The sequence below is a fragment of the Telopea speciosissima genome, chromosome 4, assembly GCF_018873765.1.
Source record: "Telopea speciosissima isolate NSW1024214 ecotype Mountain lineage chromosome 4, Tspe_v1, whole genome shotgun sequence".
Lineage (NCBI taxonomy): Eukaryota > Viridiplantae > Streptophyta > Magnoliopsida > Proteales > Proteaceae > Telopea > Telopea speciosissima.
In genome coordinates, this window is record NC_057919.1 from 6,108,685 (window position 1) to 6,125,774 (window position 17,090).

Consider the following 17,090-nt stretch of genomic DNA (forward strand, 5'->3'; position numbering starts at 1 on the left):
TAATTCCAGAGCTGTCGCTTCTTTTGAAACTTGTCTTCAAACCATTTTGCAATGATGTGAAGAGAGTTAATTTGGATTCGATTGGAGTTAACTCATGGACTTGGTGCACGGTATCGGTCCATGTATCGTAATCTCAAAAACTGATGCGATACCCTAATTGGGTCATCTGTATTGGACAGAAATGGCCCTAGGTTTCCTTAAAAAACAGGTTTCTTGACAATTTTGCCCCCTGGTCCATATTGTTCCACTGATACAGTATCAGCCAGGGATCAGGATCGGTGGCTAACAATACCGAAATTGGCGATCTTATACTCCTACCTACCATGGTTGGACCGGAAAAAATGGATTGTTTTGACTTTACATGAAGTTGGAGAAAAACGTTTGAGTTCAGACTAGTTTCAAGCTGAATTGTTGAGGCCTTGGAACAGTCCAGCCAAAGTTACATGACAATTCCCCTTTTAAACTGCAGAAATGGATACCAATCATTCCTAACTAAAGGTTTCACTGTTGCTTGCAATTTTAGTATTCAATATTACCACCTCAACTCAAAATATTAAATTTCCCTCGAGTATTTAGTAGCTCCATTCAAAGAAAAAGGGGGGAAAAAAAAAAAAAAAAAAACTATACTTACCAGCAGCAACAACTGCAAAACGAGGCTTCGATATTATGCATTCAGTTTCAAGTGATCGGAGGCTACACGAGTTATATTTGCGTGACTGTTCCACTTCTACCTGTACTCTTGTGCGAACATTGACCGTTCAACTGACAAACATCTTGGCAATCCAACCCTTTGCTCATTAGTCCTCTTTCCCTCGCACAGTGGGGTTTCTGCTATGTTGATGGTCTGAGTGTGGAGCACGTGGGACTACAAGATGCATTTGTAGCTCACTAAATAAGGTAGTCATCTTGCATCACCCAATATATTCCCCTCATACCTTTGGGCCCCAGCGGTGAAAGAAAATTCTGCATTTCACCTTTTACCTTTCCCCATTTTTCATCAGTTCGACGGATGATAAAAGAAAAACATGAACCCAGAATCTCAGGCCATTCTGGCATTCCAATTCAGCCTGGAATTGGGTTTAGGGTTTAGTTACAACTTGTGCCAATTCTGGTGCGGTTGCTTCCCCCACTTCTTCAATACATGCATGCAACCAGCAGCTGAGAACAGCCCAAAAGCAGCAAATGCCATTATTGTTGCATTCCCAAAGTTTCGGTGGTATCCCCCCTGCAACAAAGCCAAACTCTGAGCAATCAAGCAGGCCCATAACGTTGAACGAAAACAATATATTAGTTATGCGGAAGAGTTTAATGTCCTCGAGCGTGAGCGCGCACGAAAGCATAAAAAAGGTGAGATTTTCACCTTTCATGGGGGCAAGGCAGTCATTTTTGCCCTATCCTGTGTCTTGGTGCAGGAGGCATGCTCCCAGACAGAATCTTTTTACCCATTAGTTATATTTATGACTAACAAGTGACTGCTAGAGCCTGGACCCAAGTTCATGAAGCCATGCCCCATTCCACCTGATTAAGGTTCATATTGTACACCATCAAGGACAGGTCTAGGGCGTACCCAGTACACAAGGCTCCCGCCACTGCAGGGTCTGGGGAGGATCATAATGTACGCAGCCTTAACCCTGCTTTCACAGAGGGGCTGTTTCCAGAAGGACAACTCTCCAAAGGCAAAAAAAATAGTCTGATAACATGATCCTGATGTGAAAGGAATTTATATGACTATTGTACTATTTCATTGAATTTTTTGGACTCAGAGATCATCTACAAGGTGCACACAGCAGAGATAGGGGATGTGGCTTCTTTTCTTCTCCAACCTATTCTTGAGAATTCCTCCAAACAAGAAAGGTAAACACACCTGGATCAGAACAAACACCATTGCTGCATTTGCAGGAGCGGTGGACAGGTTTATCATCCCCCCACGCAATTCATTCGGCACATACCTGTGCGAACAGTATTAGCAAAAGAAATATCAAATCCTCCCAATAAGTACCCTAATCAGTGAAAATCTAAGAAGCCTATAACAAAGAAACAATAGATGTGATTCTTACATGGTCCTCAGTCGTGCAAGAGAAGGTAGTATCAAGCCAACACAAGCATGGAAGACACAGAACAGTGTCACCAAAACCCCGATTTCCTGCAAAGTGCAACTACAAAGGCTAAACTTTCAAGCATCTAGTTGCAGCATCTGACAATTCGAGGATTGTTCTTACCTATCTATAATTTGAAAGACATACCTGATAATCATAAGCTACTATAGACAAGACAATTGCATTGACAATGAATGCAAATAGCAAATAATCCTCACTGCGAACTGGCGATGGTCCGCCTGTGAACCATGGAACTGCAGTGCTACCTAGCATTCTTGCACCCATGAAACATGGATATATCATCCCTAGTTTCACTTCTCGTCCGTCAGCCTGAAACACGGCTAAAATATGGTAAAGAATACACAAGGCCATAGATCATGAACTCATTTTGGGGCAAAATAGGGAAAACAAAAAAGCATGCACTCTGTGATCCTTCTAATAAAATAGCATACGATTTCTGCACCAAAATAAAAGCACATAGGCTTTGTTCCCATATTTTTAAGTCCGGTCACATGAAACGAAACAGAAATGTAACATAATATTTATTTTGTGCATATTGAAGAATGTGCATAAACGGATAAAGAAATTCAAAAGAAAGGCTACAATAAACAAGACATTTATTTTCACTGAGGCAAAATATTAACAACTAATTATAACACCACCGAAGGTAGTTCCATGCATTTCAAAGCTCCTTAGATTAATCTACATTTTAGCGACACACAGGCGCCTTAATGATTTACTGTTTAGAGGTCCTACACCTTGAATTGCTGCTTAATGTACTGGAAAGTGCATTCTGAGATCTATAAGACAAATTTTCCTTGGATTCCATCCATTAAACTTTTTTTTTTTTTTTTTTTGGAGAGATCATAGTATAATTATCCAGCATCTTGAATTTCTAACTGCACCATCACATGACTGCTGGTGTTTTCCATTCTGACTCCAAGACTCAGTTATGTTTGCCAATGCACAAACATGGCTATACTTTCAAAAAGTTCTAACAGAGGGATTAGAACATTCAAACCCATTTTCATGCTTGTTCAGCATAAGTTGTGCATCTCAATGTACATTAACATGCACTTCCAAAATTTCATTTTCATACTTATGATTCAGCCTTTGGCTACAAGTTACTGTGAATACTACATGTATATACCCTGCAATAGTATAGACCTCCAACAAACTAATTTCAGTGCCTAATATTTATTTATTTATTTTTAAACGAAGCTTAAGATGAAAAGAATAATCAAGAAATCCTGAATATGCAAGCAGTCCCCCCCCCCCCCCCTTTATACTAATATGCAAACATTTTCTGTTGAATCCCAATTGCATGTAGTACATACCACAACTGTTGGTGCCCACAGAATCCAGATGACCATAATGGAAAACTGAAGACATGCTTGCGCCCATGCCAATAACCATACCCGTTTATCTATGAAAACAAAATAAACTTCAGAAAAAGAGAAAAATAAAAAGAAAACAATGACAATAAGTTGTGCAATATTGAGCATTTTCAAATACCTAGAAAGGGGATATTTATGGACTTGGGTTTCTAAAGTGTAATCCCACTGCACCATTCATGCATATCCAAACAATTACTGCTTTATTGTCAGTTTACCATCCATGTAGTCCACCTGGCAAAACCTATTTATCATTTATTACAAGATATTTCTTCATGGTCTAGAAATGTGCAGAATGTACGTCAGTTGGATCAAATGATTGTGATCAATCATCCAAGTAACTGGAACAAAATGCACTTTGCATGGCATTAGGGACCCAAACTGACCCAACCTATTTTGTCAGGTTGGGTTCAGTTAAGGTTGAGACATTGGATTAAAGCTGCCACTAACAAATATGTGTATGTCAGAGCGTGTGGCCGTGTGTAACATATACTAAACAATAAACTAGTTTATATGTTCTAACTTCTAAATATGTTATCAATCACTGCATGCATTTCCTCCTTGTCGGTTTGCACTTTTATAGAATTATATATTATATATATGAAGACATACTACATGAATTTCACTTTGGGGTAAATATGGCTGTAGCATATCTAATACCACAATTTGATAAGTTTGTGGAGGCTTCATTTTCAAATAGTTTTGTTCGACTTTCCAGGATAATTTAGTCATTTCTCCTATGCTAATTTTATCTTTTTCAAGTGTGGAGGGAAATATGTGCCATTAACTAAAAGGTGCCAGCAGCACAGCTTGTAAGGGCCTTGGCTGGTTGTAGCCAGGTCTTGGAATCGAATCCCAAACATCAAAGAAATCCTCCCCCGGGAAATATTTCCAATGATACAACGTCATTGTGAAGAAGAACAATACCAGCGCTATAAAAATTTCTTGCTGGAATTTCCCAAAAACATCTTGAGAACTGTTACTCACAACCAGTACAGACTCATCTTCAACATCTTTTTTCAATTTTAATAAAAGACTTTGTTCTTTAGAAGAGAGGTCCTTTATGTAATTGCGTCCATAATTTAAAATTCCGAGGAATTGTTGGAGATGTTGTTTGTCTCGTAAGACAGAGGGAAAATCCTTGATTTTAATCAGGATATGATCTTGGAGTTGGAGTCCATGAGAAATACTGGGTGCAAATCCTTCTTCTCCTCTCAAAAAAGGATATGAACATTGCATTTGCATCACACAAGCTCAACAGAATTTTTAAGAGATTTGATCTGTAGAAAGAAATGCATAACGCATACGCAAACATGAACAATAAGACATTTGTGTGGTCTGTCTTGGGAGGTAAAGTAAAGTACTTTAGAGATTAGTTTATGCTCCATCTAACGAGAAAGGGAGGATTCTGTGGACCCCAGTAGCTTTTTCCGTTCATTGGGGTATGCAGAAAGGGTTTCATAATCACAAGAAACGGAGGGCAATCAAAAGCTGTTGGTGATCAAGAAGAGGTAACATCAAAACAAGTTGAAGGAAAAATATACGAAACTTGGAATAAATTATCAACACAAGCTCATCGTCAAACTCATGGAGGGAAGGAGCAAGAGAATATCTAGACAGGGAGTAATGAAATGATTGCAGTTTCCAAATAAAGGGCAAGCAATCATTTGCCGCAGATATGCTCTAAAGATTGCAAAACACCTGCATTATGTTAGGTTGTCTGTATTTCAATGCCATGATGTTAAGCCCCGGGGAAATATATAAAAATATTGTTACTTTAGTGTTTATTTACATAGAAAGGTTGTGCCAATATGCCAAGTTTCATATAATATATAAAAATATTATCCGACCAAATAATGCTAATGTCATAGAAGTCATATATAATATCATCGCATCAGTGCGCATTTACCTTTATTTATTCCCTTTCATCTATTTGCAGCGAATCTAAATTGTTCCTCTAATCTTTTATTTGTCCTAACATTGCTCCATTTGGACATGTGAGCTTGGGGGTTGGGGGGAGGAGGGGGGGGGGGGGAGATCACAAAAAGGCTTATGGAGGATATGTAACCTTACCTCCAAGAATGATGGTGGAAAATGACATCTTATAGCTCCTAATGGATGATACATTTGGACTTTCTTTCCATTCTCTTGTGACATAGATTAGACATATTGTAGCCAAGAAAATCACGGCAGTAGAAGGAAAATCGAATCTTTGCTCATTACTACTATCAGCCAGCCAATTAGCAAGAACTTGGCTTCCAATATGAGAGGCAGACTCAGAAAAAGCCATCAGCCAAAAAGTGTCACTCAAAAAATCCTGCCTATGACCCAGCTGCAAACAAAGAATAATACATTTGCATATTAGCATTCACAGCTAATCCTATGTATGCCAGTTACTTCATGCATGCCTCAGTGTCCAACCGCAAAAAATATGCAAAAAAAGGAACACAACATTCGTCATTTTTCGTGCGTCCAACCACAAACCTTTTCATGTTCAGCAACCATCCACGTCTCAAAACCAAAGGAGAAGATAGAAGAAGCAACAGCCAAACAGATGCTTGCAACCCAAACACATGGATGCATGGTCAGCCTCTTCCAGATGCCAACGAATAGATGGAGGACACAGAACAGTAAGCAAACTTTCTTTTGACCTCTGCATATGAGCATACAAGGATAAAATGGTTACAGTTATTTTCATACACTGATTTCGAATCAATTAACTTTCACTACAATAGTCTGTCAGAGACAACTAAGTAAGTAGCATCTTCATCAAAGTTGACTCTAATACTGGTTGCCAAAGGAACAATCATAGCGGGTTACGGGCCACAGGCACTCATTAATAGCTATCCCATTTTTCTCTATATTTCTAACCTATGAATGCACCAAACAGCAGAAATCCTTTACTTCCAGGATCTCCAGTAGCAAAGTTTAATGTCTAGTCCATGAAACAGACATGCATGGTAAATCAAATGAATAAGCAATCAAAAGCCAGAAACTGTAACAGAAAATTTCAAATAATTCTAAGTCATCCATAAATACACTATTTCCATTTTCCCCCCTTTTTTCACTTAATTTGAAAGATCTATTTACTTCTATTTCCGTCAATTGAAAAAGAAAGGTAAAAATAATAAAAAGGAAATGAAAATTTCCAACTCTCAATGCCAATCAAATGTGATAGGGATTTATGTGTTAGCAGTTAATATTACAATCCGAGACATTCGGATCAGAGCTAAAATCCCAAAAATGTGGGGAAAAAGATGACTCACATTAGATCACCGAGTATGCCTAATAAGGAACCGATGAGCAGAGAAGCGGCAGATCCTACGCAGAGAGACAACACTATCTGTTCCCTGCTAATACCATGGGAAGCATATTCAAACTCCCCAAACACTGATCCGAGACCTTCCATTACTGACGTAGGCAAAGAAAAACACAAGTAACTAACCAAATAAACAAGAAATGATGCACTGAAAGATGAATCAACATATATATCCAGTGATGCAGTGATCCAGTGATCCATTGATCATATTGAGAATAAAGAAGGACGAACTGAAATTAGTGAATTAAAATGGCAAAAATAAATATGCAGAAGGAAGACCTGAAACGAGTGAATAGATGAGAAGGAAACTTCTCTGAAAACGAAGGAATGAAGCCGGAACGCCTGAAGGATCGAAGAGACCTGTTGTTCTGTTGGAGTTCTTCGTGAAATAAGGGAGAAGAATGAGTGAGAAAAGAGAGGAGCATAAGAGGAAGATATAGAGGGAGGGCTTCGGTTCCCACACTTCGCTCTCGATCACGATCCCCATTGTAAGGAGATTAAGATCTCAAAACCCTAGAACACGAAATGTTGTGGAAGAAAACCATGCGAATTTTGCCAAGGACGAACGGCGAGAGGAGAGTTGTAGTAGTGTCAACCTCGACGAGCAAATAACTTTCGCATTTGGCGGGTGTTTTTGTTGAGATTATTACTCGTTTCATTCCCCTTATTAATGAAACCATGAGATCGGACTCTTCTACTTAGGCACTCCGAGCCAATAGGGGTATTATGGAAGAGGCGGCAAGAGTATCAATCGGTTTGGTTCTAGTTATTTGATTCGGTTTTGATTTGGTTCAGGATATAATATGTATTTATCAAAAAAATAAAAAAAAATATAATATGTATAAATCGAAATAAAATCAAATAATTGTCATAATCTCAAGTCAAAATCAAGGTTTTTTTTTTTTTTTGGTATTTGGTTTCATTTGGTTCGTAACCAGTATAATTCAATTTAATTTATTCGATTCATATAAGACTTGGAAATCTCTCGTACTAATCTTGACGAAGAATGAACATAAATGCATAACTACATAAGAGAAATGAGGAAAGAGACTCAATGGTCGAAGATGGAGGCGAAAAAAAACAACGTGAAAGTTGAAATCTAAGAACTCTTATTTTAGCCTTCAATGTTTAGTATGATTGAGGTCAAGTGGGATTCGATTTATACAACTTACACTTCACTTGATTAGATTCAAAGTGATAATTTTTAACCAAAAACTAATACCAAATCGAACCAAATGAATTTCGATTTCATTCCCGATTCTGATTCTAAATTAACACCTTTACTTCACAGGCACAACTCAATCTACCTTTAGGGTTTTACCTCACATGCTCGATCTACGTAATCAAGGTGGAGAGAGACTGTTAGAGAGTGCGTCAAAGGGTCATACACACTAGTGGTGTACAGATTTTTTTTCCTTCTTATATATAAAGACCATTATATTTAATGGATTCCTTGGATTAAAGTTACAAGCCCATCTTCATATTTGGATAAAGGAGGGATAGGTATGCTAGAACCTTATATGTCTATCTCTCTCTTTCCCTTTTTGAAACAATTCTTTTATCACATGAAAGGAAGAAGAGAGAGATAGACATATATATAAGGTGCTAGCATACCCAATCTTTTCCCTTTGGATAATTATAAAATGTTGTGAAACAAAACCATATCACACCCATTCTCCCAAAATGCCGAACCTCAACACACCCAATGAGGCTGGGAATGGGTTTATGATTACTGATTTGTTTTCCTTATTAGTTCAAGAATTTAATTCATTATATTGGTAATGGTATCTGTGGTGACTGATACCTATACCGAGTACTGATAGGATGCAAATCCTCCCCAATTCTTAGATCTAGTAGTATGTTGCAGTGCTACCTTTTGAAAGTGACACACTGACATGTGGACAAAAGTGATCGTGCGGCTCTTATTTGTTTGCCCCAGATCAATGAAACAAACCCGTTTGAAATCCGGATCGAGCAATAACCCGCCCGGATGAAATGAAAAAAAGAGAAATAAGGGAATCAAGTATCATGGGAGTCGTTTTTCGATTGATTGATCAAAGTGAAGGATGGGGCCGTTGCATTTGGGACACTCTTGGACCTGTTTGGGAAGCATAAAGTACATGAAACATCTCTTGCAGCCGGTAACAATGAGAACATGATCACCTTCGTAGCGGTAATCGTCCATTGAAGAAGAAGGTGTGGAGGTAGAAGAGGAACCCTCGCTGTCATGCTCATACCCATTAGAATAGGAGCTCTCCTCTTCAGAATAGAAATTTAAACCTCCACAAGGCCTTTCTGTCTACCTTGGATCTTCTTTCGCTTTCGTTCCATTTTCCCAGTCCATGTAATAAATCTCCCTCGTCTGTAAAAGTAAACACGCATCCAAAAATTAAAATAAAAAAATAAAAAACAAACAAACAAACGCAACAAAATTTGGATTCTTGATTCTTGAGTCAAGAACCAAGATATATAGACGAGTTTCGACGCAGCAAAATCTTATAAATCCAAAGCAACAAAAGAATGCCGATTACTGTGGTGTTATCTCTCTCATCATCCAAAACCCAAAATATAAACAAGTATACTTGATTCCCTTATTTCTATCTCTCTTTTTTTCTTCTTCTTTCATTTCATCCTCCTATTTTCAACTTTGTAGCTAACTGATCCTGGGGTAAACAAATAAGAGCCGCACAATCTCCTTTATTCACCGCCACTTTTGGGTGTTGTTGAGGAGACTGGAACCACCGATCAAGCGCCTGACGTAGTTCTCCCAAGGGAATAGCGAACCACCAGAGCAAGCCCTGGATCGACATACATATCGATTTGCATTTCATATCAAAACAACATTTTTCATACACCACATTCGTATCATATTGGCCAATCCATATTGATCAAGAATTTGGCTCTCCTCCCGCTGTGGTGGGAGCTAGAGGATCCATCCCAGCAAAAATTGGGGTGTTTGGGTCATTTCACATGTGCCCCCTCCCTCCTCCCTCCCCAATGAAATTATCCAAACCCCTCTGTTTTTGCTAGGCTGGATCCTCTAGCTCCCGCCATGGCAGAAGGAAAACCAGGTCCATGGATCAATTACCAATATCAATACAAAGATGGAAGTAAAAGTAAACAAAATTATTCACCCAAAAAAAAATATGGCCGATCCGATACCGATTTCTAAAACCAGAAAGTCAAAATGTCATGCACCACTTACCTACTAAGCCTTTATTAAACAGCCCTCCTACTATGTCCCATATGAATAAGTGTATGCATCACTTACTATGTCCCACATGAATAATGCAATTTCTCGAGCACCATAAATAAGGTAAATAAGCGTATGCTATGCCTTCTCGCATGTATTGTTTTATTATTTAAAAAACAAAAAAAGTATGACAGGGTGTAGAGTACCCTGCTAGCACAGAGAACCCTCTCTTTTTTTTTTCTTTTTATAGTTCATGTGTCAAAGATCATCCATTTATCTCGATTGATGAACATTGGGTGCCATGAGAGAGTTTGTGGAACCTTAAAACCTTATTTACCATGAAACTCATTGAATCTATTGTGAGGAGCAAATATGGTACTGTGAAGATCGGTTATCTCACCAACCATTCTTGCACTGATATTTTGCCAATACATCGATGCTCAGAGATCAGACAATCTCTATTCCCCAGTATCAAATCAAAGGGATCGTCAATCCAATATCATCGTACCTAGGGCTGGACCGCTGAGCCTATTCAAAATTTAACAGCATCAGTTCATTCCCTCTTTTAAGGCTGTGTTAGGTATGCAATCTTGCAAGAGATTTTGGGTCTAGAACCCAGTCTGAAGCTAGAAAATAGAGAACCATGTTTCACAATGCATTCTAGACCCATAATCTATTCCAAGAATGCATTCCAAACACAGCCTTAAATTGACAAAAAGTACTCTCTATTCAGAAATCTCACTTTAAAGTACTACTCCTTCACTGAAAAGTTGTAAACTCAAAGACAATTACAACTCTACAATGACTTGATCAAGAAATGGCTGAGGGTAAAACAACAAAGAGAGAGCACGAAACAAATGCTTTAGCGGTTACAGACACGTAAATATTTATTTATTTTTTCAACATAACAAGGACTAAAGTCTGCAAAACATACACCATATACATATATACATAATATGCATTATATTGACCCTTAAAACATGGGAACATTATTTTAAGGCAACTGAAAGCTGGTAAAAGCAGCATAACAGCCTCCAATACTGCAAGCAAACCTGAGGCTTCCATACTTCTGTAATTGGGAGATTTGTCCCCTTTTTCAATCAGGAAAACCCAAGAGAATGTCTCCTGGGGTTGTAGGCAGGCCACTGCATTGGAGTATCTATCATAGTTTGTCCTGAAATTTTCACAACATAACAGGTCACATAGAATGCTAAATTTATGTTCTTTTGATGATCTGAATCCATTAGACATGAACTACCAACATCATACCAAATAATACACTTAGATAGCCAAAAAGCTAAGTGTTAAATCACTACAAGACAGCTCCATAATAAACCATTAGGATAAACCTTAATACATATGATCACAGGTGTTCAGATCATGCTCAGTGAATATAGTCACATCTGTAAAGTTGGTATTGATTTTCTTTCTTCATGTTTCATGTCTCAAATTGTGATTACCATAGGAGTAGAAGACTGGAAAATGGAAGAGGCCTACAAAAATGGACACACTTACTTTCTTGCTAAGGTTCTATTTAATCTCTCAAGAAGATGACTAAACGTAATAGCTGACTTAAATTACATCTGAGTAGCAAAAGTTTATTGCATCTAACTCAAAATTCATTCAAGAATGGCATGAAAAGAGATCTATAGAATTTTCCATGTTCAACAGCCGATAGATCTTTGTAAACAGCATACATGTGCAAGTTGCAAGCAAAACATATGGAACCTATAAATTTGCACATTGACTGATCATTTGCCCTGAAATTGTTCATTCTACATGCTTGCGAGAGAATCAATTCAAATAGTATCTAGGGCAACCAAATAAGCGGGACAATACTCGGCATGCTAACTGGTTACAATCGTAGAAAGAGTGATACATCTTCCTAGATTCCCAATTTTAAGAATTAAGAGAAATAAGCATAGGACAAAAAAACTAACAAACATAATTTTCTGGCCATACAAATTCCAGTCAAGATAGACGAGTATCCTATCGACATGAAATGGCAGTATGAAGTGTGATATGGTAAACTGTCCTCACTCGGAGTCTGGACTTTAATATTAATCTCAACAGTCACAGCTTTGATATGTATAATGGCCTCAATGTTTGTGAAGGAAAAATTTCCGGTTGTGTGTGTTGGTATACTTAAACTAAGATAAAACAACCTGGTAGAGTAGAAACCTGTAGATCATGAAAATAATCAAGAACTTCAAGATCTTCCATCTCAAACTGTCTTCAGAAAATAATGCTCCGTCAACTCAAATCCTTAGGAGCCAGGGCAATAATAAAAGATAATCACACCATCCACATCTATCTACCAATAAAATCTTGAAAAAACAGAGACTATTGCAGAGATAAACATGGAAAAATCGTCACCTCTACATATAAATTAAGTAATAGAAGGAAAAAATTATTAATACGGCTAAAAATATATGAGAAAAAACTCAAATCAACAAAGCAAGTATTACAAAGATGTAAGAAGTGCAATGATGGGAGGGCGGGCCTTGGTGCAAAGGTAAAGGTTACTCCATTGTGACCAAGAGGTCATGGGTTCGAGTCTGGAAACAGTCTCTCTGCAAAAGTAGGGGTAAGGCTGCATAATTATGACCCTCCCCAGACCCCGCAATGGCGGGAGCCTTGTGCACTCGGTACGCCCTTTTTTTTTTAAGAAGTTCAAAGATGCTAATGACCTACAAGCTGTCCATTTTATAAATAGACTAAACTAACAATTCTATAGTTGCATATGTTTTTATGGATAAGCCAAATAATACAGCAACTTTTTCAGGTTCCTGACCCTCCCCAGACCCCGCAGTGGCGGGAGCCTTGTGCACTCGGTACGCCCTTTTTTTTTAAAGAAGTTCAAAGATGCTAATGACCTACAAGCTGTCCATTTTATAAATAGCCTAAACTAACAATTCTATAGTTGCATATGTTTTTATGGATAAGCCAAATAATACAGCAACTTTTTCAGGTTCCTTAATCATCTCTTTAATGATTTGAAAAACAAAGTAAACATTGTCAACTAGCTTTACTGTATTACATTCTAGATGTGTCTCCTAAGATATATTGTGATACCTGATGCAACAAATCCCAACTAATCAATTGAACAGGCTAAAAAAACGCATACATGCACATTGATTACATCACGTACTTTTTTCCTGCTCTAAACTAGCTACCTTAAACTACTAGTAGGTTGTTTATGTTTGACCTGACCCTGGCCAGAAAATTTAAGTGGCATCTTTACACTCCAGGTTCCAGTTGAAGGAGAATATAGGAACTGTGAAAAAATTCAGTAAAATTATGTAGCATCTATTGCATCTAATCCACACATTAAGAAACACATAGATGCACAGGTGCAGCTCCCACAAACATGTCAAGGGGGAGGGGGGGAGTCCATGCCCATCTGCTTTTTCTGCGAATTCTTTCCAATTGTATTTTCTTGCAAGTTTTTTCCATATTAATTTTTTGGCAGAGTATCATTAAGGATTTCAGAAAAAAATATATATATATATATATAAGACAACTGTGTCCGGGAGCGTGGCCTAAGGCAGTGCTCCCATGTGTCTATCTCTCTCCTCCACCTGTGAAAAGACAACTCTACCCTTTGTTTGGGGGAGGAGAGAGATAGACAGCGCCACGCTCCCAGACAGAGAGACAGAGAACCCCTTCCTTATATATATATAAATAACAAGATTGTAACCTTAATTTTTGCCCTTTTTAGTATAACACTTTTTTTCAATGAGGATAAATCCTGGCATAAAATATGCATTAAACATTGCATTAAATAACTTTTGGGAATAAGACAAGGGGCAATTAAAAGAAGGTTGCAACATCTTATTTCACCACTTTGGTGACAACAAGTTGTTCCATTCTTTTAGGGATTTACAGTACAAATATACAGATACTAACAGATTATGTTTATATGTTGGTTATTATATCTGTAAACCATCCCCTTCTTTGACCTCAAGTAAACAAAAGAAAACCTAAGAAAAGCAATGCCAGATGAGATCACAAGTACATACCCTGTCCAAATAATGTGGGTCCTTGATGGCATCACCTCCTCCAACAGAAGAGTCATTCCCTTCTTGTTTCCTGAATGAATGAAATGGATAAGAAATAAATAAACAAATAAAAGATGATGGTGTAGAACTGTGGCAACAAAGATTTCACATCAATTCACATACTACCTTTCCGTTTCCAAACTAGGCTGATGGTGAAGAACTGTGGTTAAATCAGGAGCTTGAGCTCCAGGTATTCCAATTTCCAGAGAATCCTTCTTACTGTTAACCTGTAAGAGACATACAAAAAAAACATGGGGATCCAGCATTCTCCAAGCAGAAATTACTGAAAAGCCAATAGAATTATATGTCTCAGAAGTGAAGGACTTACTCCAGGAGTTCCTCCCATCCATCCTGGAACACTATCTGAAAGAAGAGAGATATATTGCTCCATAGCCACCTCTGGATTCATGTTCCCCAAACGCTGCCAAGCATTCCTTGCACAACGCAACCAGTCCCCTCCATCACTCATATATAGCAGCTCTCAACCCTGTTAGTATAACTAGCAATCAAACTATACCCCGAAATTTGGTTACGGATCGGTCCTGAGGTGTTTTGTATACTGCCCATCTCCAAAGTTCCACAATCTTTCGGCTGAAAGTAATCTCAGTGGAGAATTTTGGTTTGAAATACAACTATCACTTGTTAATAAGATGATTTTTTTCCTTTTTATGGTCTAGAATTTCCGTATTAGTTTGCGTAGCCTCTATGGGATAGGATATTAAGATCAATTAAAACAGAGCTACTGACACTAGAAAGGAATCTATTTTAGGGGGGTGTTTCAAATAACAGGGAATTGAGAAATGGTAAATACATGGCCACATTACTGAACAGGAAACCTACTGGAAGGAGCTTCATCTCCAACTTCAAATCAATCAACTTCCCACAAAACTGTTTTGTCATCACTCCGTTTACACCCCCACCCCCACTTTTCTAACTTGTCTGTTTTCCACTTGTTTCATCATTTTAAAGCAGGATGTGTGGTTTTCTTTAACTGTTAATTTTGGATCTATTTTGTCATTATTTTGTTACATGGTCACTTCCTCCCCCGCCCCCCCGCCCCCCCTCCCCCCCCGGCGTGCATTTAAGCTAAGCTTTTTCCAAGCATGATGTTTAGATAGACAATTCAGCAAGTAATAAGAGATCAATAAACGAAGCAGTACAAAACAGGTGGACAGTCAGTAAAAAGAAAGAGCAGAGGAAAAGTTTAGTACCACTTTGCACGGGAAGAGACCTTAAGTGTCATTGGTTGAGGCTCGTGGCAAGACCCTTCTGTGGCAATCTTGTGAAGCGCATATAACTGCATCTGCACATCACTGCCAACGTTCGATAGGCGATCACTGTTATCAGTAGAACCAACAAAAGATGCAGCGGCAGCAAAAAGCTTCTCCGCATCACTTCTTTCGATCCCCTCCCAGTCGTCATCATCATCTCCAGACATTCCTGCTTTTTCATCATTCGGTCTACTTTTCTCCCTTCCCTCAATTCCTTTTTCCTGATAGTTCACACACCCGATAACCGGAAACTCCTCATCCCTGGCAGGCATCTGTTCGTCCTTTGTCAATTCTCTATTAATTTCCGAAACCTCTCCAGTCTCGTGCCTTTCTTCAACCAAATTGGCTTCCACCCGATCATCATTGGACATAACTTGTTTCTCGACCTCACCCAAATCAGCATCACCAGCTTTTACATCCTCCTTTCCAGACCTCTCCTCGACGAGCTTATCTTCCAAGAACTTGTGAGCCTTGACTCCTTCTAAACCTTCTTCCTTCGTCGCCATCTGGTCATCTTCACGAAACTCAACCGGTTCGCAACCTTCTTGCACCCTTTCCAACTTTTCTTGAGCCAAATCAGCTTGAAATTCATCAACCTTCACAGCTTCACCAACAAATTCAACTCGTTCTTCAGGCTTCAATCTTAGATTCTTAACTTCTCCTTTAAACACTCTCTCCTCCGCAACAACGCCATCATCAAATTTCTTTCCTAGTCTTGACACAGAATCCTGCTCACCAGCATCTCCAGCCGACGCCATTGAAAGAAGCTTGGCGACGAGGAATGCGAAGATGAACGAAAGAATAACAGTTAAGCAGATTTCGTGGAAGAACTCCATAGCTTCTGCTTCCCTCACTTAGTTTGCAGGTGAAAGGACAAAGAAAAAGTAGAATCGCTTGTGAATTGATTGACAATGATAACGAAGATGAAACAAAAAAAAAAATTATAAGAGAGAGAGGAGAGGGGAGAGGTATTCTGCAGAACAGAGCAAAGCATATTCTACTCTTTTTGTTTTTTTATCTTTCCCTCTTCTATTTATATGGGAGTCGGCCCCACCAAACTTGCTAGCATGTGGCAACCTTGGTAGAGGGATGTGTCCGAAAGGACTTCTCATTCTCAATATGTCAATATCTCCTTCAGAAGTCCGAACCAGAAGAGAGTGTTAAGCGACGGTTCGTATTACCAGACAGAAGCGAGGCAGGCGAACTGTGTCGGTCTATTTTAACTGTATTGGAATCTCTGACGCTCCCAGTCCGTTTAGTCCTTGCACCATCGAACGTTTGGCAGACGACGTATGTTTGTGGGTCACCAATCGCCATCTGGGATATATCAACGTCGCATATGCATGCATGTATATGATAATTACCAATCACATGACACGTGTTAATCAAAAGAATGTTCGGACCCACGTATTACACTCCACGTATTTAAACGCCGGCAGTTGATCAAGCGACCGTTAACGATAAGCTGTTAGCACTACTGCTGATCGTAGGATTATTATCCTCTCCAATTCGGTAGTGCGGTAGTGCTAGGTGGAGATGTTGATATGTAGTAGTTCGAACATTTAACTGTCTGAGCGAACTCGGACTATTGGATGTCGAGCTGCCACGTATTGACATCTCCACCTAGCAGTCTAGCACTACCACACTACCAAGCTTTAGAGAATTGGAGAAGATAATTTTCCTTGATCATAAGCATTCATGATTGTTATGCATCAAACAATCATAACTATCAAGGCAATGACCGCATGTGCGATTC

At 38.7% G+C, this 17,090-nt stretch overlaps 2 protein-coding genes across 5 annotated transcripts; both read right to left on the reverse strand.

The window, feature by feature from the left end:
- Positions 1–942: 942 nt before the first annotated feature.
- On the reverse strand, positions 943–7,455 carry LOC122658092 (molybdate-anion transporter). Of its 3 annotated transcripts, none has more exons than XM_043852979.1 (9): positions 7,089–7,455; positions 6,757–6,901; positions 5,975–6,143; positions 5,564–5,822; positions 3,434–3,522; positions 2,244–2,426; positions 2,058–2,143; positions 1,865–1,949; positions 943–1,225 (listed from the first exon to the last, which is right to left on the reverse strand). In XM_043852979.1, the coding sequence occupies exons 1-9, from the start codon at positions 7,294–7,296 to the stop codon at positions 1,091–1,093; spliced, it is 1,359 nt and encodes a 452-aa protein (XP_043708914.1). In that variant the 5' UTR covers positions 7,297–7,455; the 3' UTR covers positions 943–1,090. The 3 variants fall into 3 exon arrangements, 2 of the variants coding, with proteins under 2 accessions (XP_043708914.1, XP_043708915.1); XR_006332413.1 differs by having other exon boundaries at positions 1,137–1,225; positions 2,058–2,156; XM_043852980.1 differs by lacking the exon at positions 2,244–2,426.
- Positions 7,456–10,881: 3,426 nt separating this feature from the next.
- Positions 10,882–16,320, reverse strand: LOC122658093 (acyl-CoA-binding domain-containing protein 3-like). 2 transcript variants are annotated; one of them, XM_043852983.1, is made up of 6 exons: positions 15,668–16,320; positions 15,275–15,628; positions 14,392–14,497; positions 14,190–14,290; positions 14,025–14,094; positions 10,882–11,176 (listed from the first exon to the last, which is right to left on the reverse strand). In XM_043852983.1, exons 1-6 carry the CDS (start codon positions 16,168–16,170, stop codon positions 11,165–11,167), a joined length of 1,146 nt encoding a protein of 381 aa, XP_043708918.1. In that variant the 5' UTR covers positions 16,171–16,320; the 3' UTR covers positions 10,882–11,164. The 2 variants fall into 2 exon arrangements, with proteins under 2 accessions (XP_043708918.1, XP_043708917.1); XM_043852982.1 differs by having other exon boundaries at positions 10,883–11,176; positions 15,275–16,317.
- Positions 16,321–17,090: the final 770 nt, after the last annotated feature.

What these genes read in the sequence shown, in the direction of transcription:
- LOC122658092 (XM_043852979.1), bottom strand. Translation starts at nt 7,296, where the DNA reads ATGGGGATCGTGATCGAGAGCGAAGTGTGGGAACCGAAGCCCTCCCTC. An exon ending in CTTGCACGACTGAGGACCAT is followed by an intron (nt 1,950 to 2,057) that starts GTAAGAATCACA and finishes CTGTTCGCACAG; the next exon opens with GTATGTGCCGAATGAATTGC. An exon ending in TGGTGTTTGTTCTGATCCAG is followed by an intron (nt 1,226 to 1,864) that starts GTGTGTTTACCT and finishes GCTTTGTTGCAG; the next exon opens with GGGGGATACCACCGAAACTT.
- LOC122658093 (XM_043852982.1), bottom strand. Translation starts at nt 16,170, where the DNA reads ATGGAGTTCTTCCACGAAATCTGCTTAACTGTTATTCTTTCGTTCATC. An exon ending in GTCTCTTCCCGTGCAAAGTG is followed by an intron (nt 14,498 to 15,274) that starts GTACTAAACTTT and finishes GCGTTGTGCAAG; the next exon opens with GAATGCTTGGCAGCGTTTGG. An exon ending in CCTAGTTTGGAAACGGAAAG is followed by an intron (nt 14,095 to 14,189) that starts GTAGTATGTGAA and finishes TCATTCATTCAG; the next exon opens with GAAACAAGAAGGGAATGACT.